Source organism: Sminthopsis crassicaudata, chromosome 1 (genome assembly GCF_048593235.1).
Source record: "Sminthopsis crassicaudata isolate SCR6 chromosome 1, ASM4859323v1, whole genome shotgun sequence".
Lineage (NCBI taxonomy): Eukaryota > Metazoa > Chordata > Mammalia > Dasyuromorphia > Dasyuridae > Sminthopsis > Sminthopsis crassicaudata.
Genome location: NC_133617.1, coordinates 394,856,958 through 394,871,024, shown reverse-complemented (window position 1 = coordinate 394,871,024; position 14,067 = coordinate 394,856,958). Strand labels below are relative to the sequence as shown.

The window sequence follows — 14,067 nt, the reverse complement described above, 5'->3', positions numbered from 1 at the left end:
ACTCAATTGACTGACTATTATGTTATGGTTTGTCTCTTCTAATCTACCCCATGCATTTCTAAGGTGATTTTATTGTTTTCCTTTCCTTGAGGAGTCAGGCATAAGAAATAGGTAGTTAAATAGGGCAAGGTTGCATAGAAAGATTAATATGTTAAAATAATTAAGTAATTATCAAAAAGTCCATTAAAAATCTTTAAAAGAACATTTTTCCTAAACATTTGAATATTAGAGTGATAGCTGACTCTAAAAGTTGAGTCATAAATGGTAATTGCTTGATTGCTTTTGATTATGAGAAAGAGTGAACATTTACTTAGAAACATAGAGTAGGACAATAGCAACACAAGGGGAATAAGTTTAAAACTTGCAGTTTAATAAACTATTGCTTTCTTAATTCGTTTTTACATTGAAAATCTCCCTCCCCTCTAAAAATGCAGGTGCTTGCCTAGAAAGGAAACTTCATTGCTATCTCTGAACATATTAAAAAAAACAAAAACAAAAACACTGTCCCAGATGGGTGTTTTCAGAGCTAAGTAGTTCTCTCTCACAAAATAGATTTTAAAAATCACAGAATGATAGCACTAAAAGTAATCTTAAGGATCATTTGGGCCACTCCATCATTTTATAGATAAGGAAAAAAAGAATAGGAGAGAGAGATTTACCCAAGTCCATGCAACAGAACTAATTCCAGAACCTATATTTCCTAACTTCCTGTTAGTGTATTTTCCATGATATCAATTTACCACTTTAAAATATAATGTCTAGGTGATTCCTAATTTTTTTGGTTTTTAAATGAATTATGTATTTACTCTTTTTATTTAAAAAAATGGGGGACCATGCCTGTACTGGACAGGTAAATCATGGAAATAAAATTACCATTATTTTAAAATTTGTATTAATATCTTTTTATTACCTTTATTTCCAAATATATCATTGTCTTCTCCAATATTAGAAAATTTACCCTTGTAACAAAAAATAATAAAGGAAAGAGGAGAGGGGGAGAAGCAATTCAACAAGACCAACTCATCAGTTGAATCTTGTAGTTTATACAGTGTTCTATACTCAAGGTCTCCCTCTTTCCCACCTTATAAAGAAGGCAATGTAGTACATTATAAAATATCTTCTTCAGAGCTAAGTTAGATAATTATGATAATACCATATTCAGTTTCAGGGTTATTATTATTATTTTTTTTTATTTTATTCTTTTCCATTTTGCACTGTTGTAATTGAATATGTTATTTTCCTGATTCCACTTCCTTTTTTTTTTGCATGTTTATGTTTCTCTGTATTCTTTATATTTATAATTTCATAAAGTGCAGTAATATTCTAGTTCTGAGGTATGCTCATGTACTTCACTTTATTTAGCTTTCCCTGGTCAATCAATGGCCATCTACATTGTTTCCAGATCTTTGCTATTTAAAAATTCTGCTTTAAATATTCTAGTGAATATGGGACCTTTCTATCTTTGACTTGAGGTTTGTATAAACCCTAGGAATGGAATATCTGGTTTAAAGGGCACATAGAATATACTTACATTTTAGCAAGGCATTTGACAACATTTCTCATGATACATATATAGACAAGATAGATTTGATCTTGATGACAATTAGGAAGGATTAGAACTGGATGATTAACTGAGAGTGCTCATTAATGAAACAATATCATGATTTGAAGTGGTATGTTACTTAATTCTATCCTTGACCTTGTTTTGTTCAGTGTTTTGTTATTTTTTTTTTTAAATCTTGCTCATCAAATATGAATGATACAAAACTGAGAGGATTAGGTAATTTCACTGAATGACAGAATTGGGATAAAAAGATCTAAATATGCTAGAACCATATCTAATAAAGTGAAAATTATTGGGGATAAAATGTAAAGTTCTATATTTGGGTTCAAAAACTCAACTTAAATACAAGTTAGAAGAAATATGCTCAGAAAGTTATTCATAAATTATGAGTGAAGAGTACAAGGTAACCAAAAAAAGGCCAGTGTGCTTTTAGGCTATTGTCAGTCAGTCATTAAGTTCTTACTACATATCAGACATTGCAGTAAAAGCCAAGGATACACATAAAAACAAAAGATAGGCCCTCCTCTCAAAGAGCTCATAGTCTTATTAATAGGGAGAAAACATTCAAACAACTGTATATAAATAAGATATATGCAAGAATAGCACTGGCTTTGAAGGAGTTTTTAACATGGGGTGTAAAGTTTTTAACATTCAAATGAAATCTAGCATTTCTTTCAATTATTTAAAAATATTTTTCTGAGAAGTCCATAGGGTTTTGTGTCATGGGGCTCATTGCACAAAAAAAAAAAAATTGATTTCTTTTTTAAAAATGTATTTATATTTTGTAGTAGTATTTTATTTTTCCAAATACATGCAAAGATGGTTTTCAACATTTACCCTTAAAAAATGTTATGTTCCAGATTTTTCTCCCTCTCCCCTTTCCTTTCCAAGACAGCAAGCAAGCTGAGATAGGTTAAACATGGGCAGTTGTTGTAAACATATTTCTATATTCATTGTGCTGTACAAGAAAAATCAGATGAAAAGGGGGAAAAATGAGAAAGAAAAAAAAAAAAAAGCAAACAAACAACAACAAAAGCTGAAAATATATGCTTTGATCCACATTCAGTCTCCATAATTTTCTCTCTGGATGCGTATGGCACTTTCCATGACAAGTATATTGGATTTGCCTTGAATCAAGCTTAAAGTTTCTTATTCATATTTCTGGATTGCATTACAGAAGTACAATATTTATGAATGAGGAAAGTAATAGCCTTTGTTACTCTTATGTAGTTGGAGCTAGATCACCTCCAATATCAAGTTCACTTCTAAATACATACATATCAAAATGTATGTAGAGCAAAGTAACCAAGATATTAAAAGACATGTGAAACAATGTTATATGAAGATCATTTGTCAAAACAAAACATAAGTATGAATGTTTATTTTGAAGAGGCAAAACTTTGGGGAGGTATTTCTAAATATAAGTGTAAAGATTGTGCCATAGAAAATAAATTATAAATTATGTTTGGTTGCCATCCAGGGTGCAGAAACTGGAAGAAATTGGAGGGAAGCAAATTTCAGCTCAATAAAAGAAAAATTCCTAATAATTAAAATTATACAGCAGTAGAATTGGTATAATCTTTTTTTATAATAGCTTTTTTTTCTTGTTCCCCTAGACAGCAAATAATCTCCCTCCCTACCCCTCACCCCCCCCCTCCAGACAGCAAAATAGGTTAAATATGTGTAATTCTTGTAAACATATTTCCATAATTATCATGCTGCACAAGACAAATTAGATCAAAAAGGGAAAAAATGAGAAAGGAAAGAAAGCAAGAAAACAATAACAAAAAAGGTGAAAATACTATGTTGCAATTCACATTCAGTCCCCATAATCCTCTCTCTGGATGCAGTCCATTGGAATTGGCCTGAATCACCTCATTGTTGAAAAGAGTTGAGTACATCAGTTGATCATGATATAGTCTTGTTGTTGCTGTGTTCAATGTTCTCATGGTTCTACTTGTTTCACTTAGCATCAGTTCATGTTAAGTCTCTCCAGGTCTTTCTGAAATCATCCTGCTGATCATTTCTTATAAAACAATAGTATTCCATTACATTCATATATTGTAACTTATTCAACCATTCCCCAACTGATGGGCATCCACTCAGTAGAAATTGGTATAGTATTAAAGTAGTTACAATTAACTACTGTTAATTAACTAACAATTAGTTTGCGATTTTTCTCTATTGTGATTTTGATATCTCACAGTTGACATATGAAATTAGATGGGCAGTTTGGGGGAATTTGGAAATGACACAGAAAAAGTTTAGAAATTCAGAAATGCATAGAAATGTACAGTATTGTATAATATAGTCTACCACCAAATGTTAACCCAAATTTTATAATAAGGTACTATAAACCATAAAAGAAAAAATTCTTCTTTGGCATAAAGGAATAACTGTAGTTCACTGAAGGTTTTTTAATAGACTGGATAACCACTTGTTGGATATAAAAGAAAGGAGTAGAGACATATTATGCTTCAGATGTAGATTAACTTGATGGCCTTTGAAGTTCCTTTTAGCTCAAAAATGTGATTCATTTTCATAATACACACACACACACATATTATGCTACAATAACAACTACTTTTTAGCAAACCAGATTTTTTCACATTTTGTACACTTTATAAATTTATAAATCCAACAAACTTTCAAACCATAAAATAAATATTGATTATTTTTTCTAACCTACTAATGATCTCTTCATTTAGGTTGTAAGCAGAGCATAGCCTACTTAATAATTATTTTTTAGTTTTCAGCTTTGCAGGTGGGTGGTAAAGGCCAAGTACTAATTGTACTTTTAGATAGGAACAGGACAACTCTGGCTAGTAGTAGTCAGGAAGTGATACAAGAAAATACTTTGCCATCAAGCTTTCCTACTACAGAACTAAAGCATTTTGAAAAAATATTTGAAAAGAAGTGCAAAAATTTTAAAAGGTAAATAAAGACAGTTACACCCATTCATTCCTGCTCACTCTTAGATACATTTTATTTCCATGGATTTAGATTCATTTTAAAAGAATTTCAACATTAGGATCTACCCTGTATACCATAAATTATTGTTTTAATATTCTCAATATATTTAACTTTTAAAAGTCCTCTTTTTTTGGATTTTGCTTTTAATCATAGAATGTTCAAGTTGAAAGAGATCTTAGAGATCATATAACTCGTTTGTATTATAAATAAGCTGTCTGAAATCCAGAGAGGAGCATAGACTTGGCTAAGATCATCCCTCTAATTAATAGTAGAGTTTACTACTACACAGTTATGTTTTCTGCTGTACTGCATGTTGTTTTTTATTCATACATACTCCAAATTATTTATATACTGGTTGACTTTTTTTTTGTTGTTGTTCTATTTCTTTAAAAAGAATTTGCAGGTGACTTGCATACTTTACCAGTAGCAGAGCATGATGTCCTCTTTTGGACAGGTGTAGGTTCTAAGGCTTGATCCTGAACAAATCATTTTATAGCTCTGAAATGGAATTTTTGTCATCCAGAAAACAGGATTAATAATTCTTGGACTACCTCACCAGATAGTTATCAAATAATTTTGTAAATCTTAAAAATATCAACTGCTTTTATTTCCTCATCCAATTCATTCATAGCTATTCAATAATTAATACTGATTAAGTTCTTACTATCTTTAAGGCTTTGTTCTAGCTACTAAATTTACTACTAAGCTACTAAGTTTAAATACTTAAAACACAAACCAGATTTTAGGGAGTTTATATTCTAATAATTCAAATTTATGAACTAGCTTTTACTACCATAAATATTCAAGAAGCAAGTAACATTTCTTAAAAAGTTTAAGCATTTATTTTATTTCTTTTGTATGATATGCTTATGTGTATATTACCTTGTTTCTCCAATGACATTGTAATTAATTTTAGGACAAAAGCTGAATTGTGTTTTGTTTCTTCAGGATACCAAGCACAATGCTAGTTAGGTACAGGATCATTTTCCTTCATTTCACAAATACTTATATGATGTTGCAAGACCTTCTTCAAAATGTTAAATATGGTATGAAAATAAGTATAAGGCATGGTATTTGAATAAACTTTATCCTTACTCTAGAAAGTTTCATCAAGGTGTTATGAGTAAACATAAATGCATTTATTAAGTTACTGTGTGTAAAGTACTATGCGGAGTACTAGGAAAGCAAACAGAAAAGAGAATCCCATTCTAATGGAAGAGGTCACAAATAGGGAAAATTTCCATCTTAAGTCTAATGGAAAATTCCCTAGTCCTTAGGACACAATGGCAAAGCAGATTGTGCCTCATAAAATTTCATTTCAGCCACTTGATAGGACCAAGGATTTTGGTGACAATAATTTTCCAGGTTTTCAAGAGCAGTTGCCACACTGCATTTCCACAGGGGTGGCTTCCTAGGATGATAACTATGGGTGCTATATTGGAAACACTGCAATTTCAAAGGTTCTTGGGTTCAAGGTCTGAGGAGAGTTGTGATCAAGATGGTAGTGGTGGTGGTGATGATAATGGTATGATTTGTCTGGCCAGCTGTAACCTTTTGTCTCTCTCAGAGTTTCCTGCTGCTTCTGCCAAAATCATTTGCCTACCTTGTGTGGACCTTGTGTGGTTGGTAGTTGATGATGACTGGCCCCTTCTGTACAGGAATTGCTTTCCTAAGAGCATGGAACTATAACCAATGGGCCTGTATCCCAAAGAAATCGTAAAAGAAGTGAAAGGATTTACATGTACAAAAGTGTTTGTAGCAGCTCTTTTTATGGTGGTAAGGGATTGGAAATTGAGTGGATGCCCATCAATTGGGAAATGGCTGGATAAGTTATGGTATATGAATGTAATGGAATATTATTTTTCTATAAGAAATGATGAGCAGCAAAAAGTTATCAGACTGTGCATACCCTTTGATCCAGCAGTGTTACTACTGGGCTGATATCCCAAAGAGATCTTAAAGGAGGGAAAGGGACCCACATGTGCAAAAATATTCGTGGCAGCCCTTTTTGCAGTAACTAGAAAATGGGAAATGAATGGATGTCCATCAATTGGAGAATGTCTGAATAAGTTATGGCATATGAATGTTATGGAATATTCTTATTCTGTAAGAAATGGCCAGCAGGATGAATACAGAGAAGCTTGGAGAGACTTACATAAACTGAAGCTAAGTGAAATGAGCAGAACCAGGAGATTATTATACACTTTAACAATAATACTATATGAGGATCAATTCTGATGGAAGTGGCTATGAGGATCCAATGAGAGGATCCAATTCAGATCCAACTGATCAGTGATGAACAGAATCAGCTATACCCAGCGAAAGAACACTGGGAAATGAATGTAGACTGCTTGCATTTTTGTTTTTCTTAGAACAAAAGGTTTGGCAATTGTCAATGTTGTAAAATTACCTGGTAAATATATCTGGTAAATAAAAACTATTTCAATAAAAATTGAAATTTTTAAAAAGGAATTTCTTCCCTGAATGATGATGAGGGCTGAACTAGAAGCAAGATTAGTGGTCTGAGAAAGCAAAGCAAAGGGAAAGATGGAGGGCATCCTAACAGTGGCAAGTCTTCCTGCTAGCTGGTTAGCCTGGATGGGGAAACCTAAGAAATTATTTAAGTCAGTAATGAAGTATATTTGAGCAAACTTTGAGCATTTATATAAGAAATATGAAAAACCAGCATGATATGGGGTTGCCTTAGAATCTAAGAGGCCTTGCTTTTTCAGCTCCTATCTAGCTAGACTATGGGCACATCACTTAACTTCTCAGTGTTCTCAGGCAGTGTCTCAAGACTGTAAGATACAATCAGTCATGAATATTTATTAAGTGCAAGCTATGTTCTGGATCCTGTGCTAAATGCAAGAGATAGAAAGTAAGACAAAAACCCATCCCTGCTCAAGGATTTCACAGTCTAACTAGGGACATAATAGATAGGCAACTATGTATACACAAAATATATGTATGGCAAATTGGGGATTGTTCAAAGGGAAGGTACCTAAGATTATGGGGTACAGGAAAAGTGAAGAGATGAGAGCCTGCACTAGGGTTGTGGTGTCAGAGGAGAGAGAGAAGTATGTAGTAGAGATATTATGGAAGTAAAAATCAATAGAGCTTGGCAACAGTTTGGATATAGAGGAGGTGAGTGATAGTTGAGAATAAAGCCTACATTTTGAGCCACAGGGATTGATAATATAGTTGTGCTCTCGACAGTAATAAAGGAGTTAAGAAGAAGGAAAAGTTTTTGGGGGAAAGATAATAAGTACCGTTTTGGACAGTTGAGATATTAGTGGGATATACATTCTGAGATGTCTCATAGATAGTTGAAAATGGAAGACTGGAGGTGAGAAGAGAGATTGGGACTGAACAAATAAGTGAGGATTTTTGAGGATAGATGAGAAAGTCATATTTATAGGTAGTAAAGAAGGAACCAGTAGACAGGAAGATATTGAAGATTAGTGAGAAAGTAGGAATTAACAGATGGAACAGAATGAAATTTCCTGTATGTATAATGAAGTTTGTTTTGGCAAACACAAGGGCTACTACTTCATGTGAAATGGGCGAAGGATAAAGTAGTAAAGGCAGAAATCTGAGTGATATGAGATGGAAGGAAGAAGAGGGAATTACCCAGGGTCATACAGGAAGTGTTAAGTGTCTGAGAATAGATTTGAACTCAGGCCCTCCTGACTTCAGGGCTGATGCTCTATCCACTGCACCACCAAGCCACCCCAGAATGATTATTTTTTAATGAAATAAAGAGGCAAAGCTTTCAGCTGGGAGAGTCAGGAGAAATTTATAGGGGGTTTGAGTAAGGATGAAGAGGTTTGAAAAAGATGCTATGGTGAGTGGGATTATGAATCATTTAGGGAGGTGTAAAAAGAAATGCTGCAATTAAGATATAGTTGAAAATATGCTACATTAATTTGTAATGAATCCAACCAGCATGTTTTCATGATTTTCTCCAGCTTTGTCCAGGGAGTTTGTACAGTGTTAATTTAAGTTCTCTATTCTGGTGAAATTGTGAGAAAGAAAAAGGAATGAGAGGAGAGGGGAGAGAACAAATGAGAATGAGAACAGTCTTACTAGAGGGATACTGACAAAAGGTTAGCCTGATTAATGGGAACGTTCTTTTTTTCCTAGTCAAGAAACATACTAATTTCCAAGTTATTGAATATTTATTCTTTTTTTTAATAGTTTTTATTTACCAGATATATGCATAGGTAATTTTACAACATTGACAATTGCCAAACCTTTTGTTCTAATTTTCCCCCTCCTTTCCCCACTCCCTCCCCTAGATGACAGGTTGATCAATACATGTTAAATATGTTAAAGTATAAGTTAAATACAATATATGTATACCTGTCCATACAGCTATTTTGCTGTACAAAAAGAATTGGACTTTGAAACAGTGTACAATTAGCCTGTGAAGGAAATTAAAAAATGCAGGCGGACAAAAATAGAGGGATTGGGAATCCTATGTAGTGGTTCATAGTCATCTCCCAGAGTTCTTTCGATGGGTGTAACTGGTCCAGTTCATTACTGCTCTATTGGAACTGATTTGTTTCATCTCATTGTTGAAGATGGCTACGTCCATCAGAATTGATCATCATATAGTATTGTTGTTGAATGATCTCCTGGTCCTGCTCATTTCACTCAGCATCAGTTGATGTAAGTCTCTCCAGACCTCTCTGAAATCATCCTGTTGGTTATTTCTTACAGAACAATAATATTCCATAATATTCATATACCACAATTTATTCAGCCATTCTCCAGTTGATGGACATCCACATAGTTTCCAGTTTCTGGCCACTACAAAGAGGGCTGCCACAAACATTGAATATTCATTCTTAAAAAATTTAAAATAATATTTTGGCTCACAAACTTTAAGCCCCTAAAAAGATGTAATCCAATTTTAAAATGACAAAAATCAAGACAAAGTAGGGGACAAATAGAATCTTCTTCTTGATACATGATTAAAAAAAAGAAAAAAGAAAATTTGACTAAGTGTTGTAAACAAAAAAGAGATTGTATACTTAATTTGTGTTTATGCAAGTGATTTTTTTGTCACTTAAAATAACTCATCACAATTCATAATGTTTTTTAAAAGTATTGTTACATTTTGTTTTTGACATAACAGATACTTTCCAAAACTGAAGTAACTTTGCCTTCAAAGTACATTATTCCTAAATAGTTTACTGCTTTCAATACAAAAACAGGTTCATTGAAAAGTAACATAGTTATTGATCTCCAAGAACTTATATTCTGGTGGAAATGAAGAGATGTACAAAGAAATAAAATACCAATTAGGAAATTATTGAGTACCTGGAAGAAATCAAAGTCATAGTAGCTTGAAAGTTAGTTAACTTACCTGTTTAAATTACAAAATTGTAAATTTGATATGAGATTTTTGGATATGTGCATTTGATCCATTGGATGTTTGATAATGCTGTATTATAAGTGTAGAGAAAATATTAGTGGTAGTTTGTTTTGAAATACATGTCATGGCAGAATAAAAAGCTTATTTTCTAACACATAGAAATTGAGCTTCCAAATGCTTAAACAAAAAATTTGAAAAATTATATTATATTGGAAGATTATTCCTTTGAATTAGGTTTATGGAATTAAATTGCATAATTTATATAATTTTTGTTTATATGTTTTAATAGGCAAATGAGGTGACGGACAGTGCTTATATGGGTTCAGAGAGCACTTATAGTGAATGTGAAACCTTCACAGATGAGGATACCAGTACACTGGTACAGCACGAAATGCACAACGAAGTAGAGACAGACAGCGCTATTGATTCTGCTGGTCACTCAGAGTGCCCAGATGTCATGGAAGAACCAGAGAATGGGCCACTGCTCCTCACACCTGACAAGTATGTATACAAAATTTCTACAAATTTTATGAAACAGGCACATTGAATATTTGGTATTAATAGCAAAATCTTATTTAATAAATAGGAGACTCATCAATTAAATTTATTTGGCAAGGAAGTTGTCACTAATTAATGTGAAGAATCCCATAAAGTAATATATCTTACAGATCTCACATACAGATAGTGGGTCCATACAAATAACTTAGTTTGTGGTTTCATCCTTTTTTGCCAATATTGATTTATCTGAGCCAAATGGCAATACTTTTCCTTCTACCCCAATTCCCATGATTTCCTTCGATATTAATTTCTCCATAAGAGGAATTCAAACAACTATTTATTAAGCACCTACTCTGTGCTAAGTATGAACTGTTTTTTGCTCTGGTGATTCCAAAAAATTGATACTTTTATGTTGTTGCTGGGAGGTCAAAAAGAAATGTAAGGAAAAAGAGAAAGATCTTCTGGCTGTATTCTTACATTGCTTATTTGTTTAATCAATGTATAGAGAGCTTATAGTATAAGTTATCTTCCTTTTCTGTTAGAACTTGCTATCGAGAATCTAACCTTACATAAACAATGTGATCTTTATGTAATTCATTGGAAGATTTGTAGGAACTATTAGGTTAGTACTAGGGTTTTAAACCTTTTACTGAAGTCCTGCTTCGTGCTGCACTGTAGTATATAAGTGCCTCAGAGTTCCTGATGGCTATGCCAGGGTTTTGTAAACTCTTGGCAGGGCCCATAAAATTGAGGACTTCAAAAGGAGACCAGAAGTAGGAGTTTATCTACTATCGTTAGTGAACATTTCATGAGACAGTCTAATGAGATGTGGAGAGGTTGTGATCTGAATCAGTAGAAAGAACAGATTATAAATCTTTTTTTATAGATTCATTTTTATTTCTTAATCATAAACTTAACTTTGCTGTCTAGCTAGACTTGTGGAGCAAAAAAAGGTTAACGTAATCCAAAAAGAATTGCCACAAATGGAAGCATAAGGATTGTAGGGTAATTACAAAGGCATAAGTGTAGAGCACTGAACTTTGGAGAAGTATACTTGAAAAGGATACTTACAACAAGGTGTTAACTCAGTGGAATTAATGAGATGATGGTTTTTTAGTATACATATACTTAGTATTTAGCCTGGTGATGTAATGGTTCTCTAGTTCATGCATACATAGTGTGCTGTAGTGATGTAATCATACCAAGGTATTTAAAGGCTGAGAAAGACTGGAAATGGGACATTCCATCTTTGACCATCCTCCTGGTAGCTCTCCTGCCTCCTGCACTCCTCCCCTACGACCAAGACTGGTCCCAAGGTCCTCCAGAAAGCTAGCCCGAATATTACCCATAAGGATACTCTCCCTATCTCCAGAGGAATGTTTGGTGATTGAGACAAAAAATAAATTGAAGAAACAACAACAATAATAACAAAAACTCACAAAAGTTGTCCATAATGAGTAGTAGTGATCTTTTTGCTGGTTTTGCCAACTCAGGATATGAAGTACTCCATGGCTTCCATGATATTCTTGCCTTGCTTCACTTGGTCAAAGATCACAGGCTTGCCAACCAACCAATTAGTCTTCACTGTACAGAGGAAAAACAATGAGCCATTTCTTTTGGGCACAGTATTTGCAGTAGACCAGGCGGTCAGGTCTAATGTGTTCCAGGATGAAGTTCTCACAAATAAATTTCTTCCCATAGGTGAATTTGCCAACAATGCTGTTATGGTATGTGAAGTCACAGCCTTGACTTTGAATCCAGGAATGATTTTGAAAAAACATGTTCCTTTATAACCATAGCCTTTCTTTCCATTATATGAGCTTGGAAGTTTGGAACACTATCTACAATTAGTTGAAAAGTATCTCAGTCCAGGGGTTCATTATCGATGGTGATGATGAAGAACACAGTGAGGTTGGCCATGGCCATGGATAACTAAGCTGGAGGATGGGGGTGAAACTAGAGGCAATGGAGTTAGAATCCATTTCTGCTAGAATGAGCAAAACTGAGGGCTCCCACTAAAGGCATCTTACAAAGCCTGGAATCGTGGTAGAGAGTATAGTGGTACAGAGGAAAGAATAAGTCCCAGCTCTTCTTGTTCTACTTTGTGATCTTGGTCAAGGCTCTTTTTCTTTTTGGAGGCCTTAGTTTTTTGTGCACAAAATGAGGGAGACCATGCTAGATGATCTCTAGGATTCCTTCATGTTCTAAATCTATGATCATGTGAACCATGATCTTAAAATTATTAATTCAAGGATGAAAATAATAGTTTAATGGAAGAGAAATTCCTTTGGAGAAAAAAGAAAGGTAAAGACAGAAAGAAAAGGAAAATCTTTTTTTTCCTTTTTAGTAAAAGTTAGATAGAATGACATCTTGGCCTTCTTAGCTGGTACTTCTTGGGATGGTATACCATCTTCATGCAGCCCAAGAATGTCCTACAGGAATGTAACCAATTAATGGTCTTTAGATTATTTACAAAATAAAATTAGTTGTGCTTTTCTTTCCTAAAAATATATAGCTTTATAATGATTAATTCTCAGAATGTAAATTACCTATTGAGCAAGGCCACAAGAAAGTGCTGGTTTTAAATAAGGAAGCCATTAAAATATATGAGAATATTCTTCTTTTCCTTGGAATCATCACCATAAAATCTTATATTTCTGAAAATTAAACCGTAAAAGATATACTCCATATTTTAAGTTGAATGGTGATCAGGGAGAAGTATTTTTTAGGTGAGAGAAAAAAACAAATACAACAAGGTAAAAAGCTGATGGTAAAGGTTTTGTCTTCTTGTATTTTAACTTAGCATTGTAATTTTCTAGTTTATTATCTTTAAAGCACTTTAACAAAATTCTACAGCTCAAATATTCTTTGGATTAAATAATGGAATGGAATTAAGCAAATTAGTTGTTAGAGACCTTGTGAGGGCAAGGACCCTGTCTGTCCTTCTTAAGTATAAATTTTCCCACATACCAATGAAATTCTTTTCATACATTAAGCACTATATGAAAAATGTTTATTGAATTCATTTGAAGAGAAGATGAAAGAAGAATCCCAGAATCTCAGAATAGAAAGTTACTCAGAAGGTGAAGAGTTAGAAGAGATTTTAAAAGGCCATTTGGTCTAATCCATTCCTGAGGAAACCGCTCTATTCCTAAAAAGTGGTATCAGCCTTCTTTCAAAGAATTCCAGGAAAGGAAAAACCACTATAATCAGAAGCAGCCATTCAACTTTGGGTCACTATAATTGTCAGAAAAATTTTTCTTCCCCTTATGTTGTACGAAAATCTACTTTTCTGTAATTTCTACCTATTGCTGCTAGTTCTGCCTGCTGGGGTCAAGCACGACAAATCCAAATATTCTTCCATGTGGCAGATACTTGAACACAGCTGTCACAGTCTCCCCAAGTCTTCTCTGTACCAGGCTAAACATCTTCACTTCTTTCCTGATATCATATGACATAACTTCTAATTCCCATATGATCTTGGTCACACTCTCTTGGACATGCCTCAACTTCTCAAAGTTCTTCCAAAACTATGCTATGAATATTCTAGGTATGGTCTACCAGATCCTGGATTTTATACCACCCTCACACACACTTCTGAGTTTGATCACTATGTGGTATAGTAGAAAGAAGACTGGGTTTGATTTGAGGA

At 33.6% G+C, this 14,067-nt stretch overlaps 1 protein-coding gene and 1 pseudogene across 4 annotated transcripts in view; one reads left to right on the top strand and one right to left on the bottom strand.

The window, feature by feature from the left end:
- The window catches only part of RAB11FIP3 (RAB11 family interacting protein 3), a 147,117-nt gene that overhangs the window by 86,815 nt on the left and 46,235 nt on the right, over positions 1–14,067 (top strand). For all 4 annotated transcript variants that reach the window (XM_074279805.1, XM_074279807.1, XM_074279806.1 and 1 more), the window contains one exon: positions 10,207–10,418. In XM_074279805.1, coding sequence (XP_074135906.1) covers positions 10,207–10,418 — 212 coding nt within the window. The remainder of the gene's footprint in view (positions 1–10,206; positions 10,419–14,067) is intronic.
- LOC141552222 (peptidyl-prolyl cis-trans isomerase A-like) lies at positions 11,851–12,427 on the bottom strand (annotated as a pseudogene).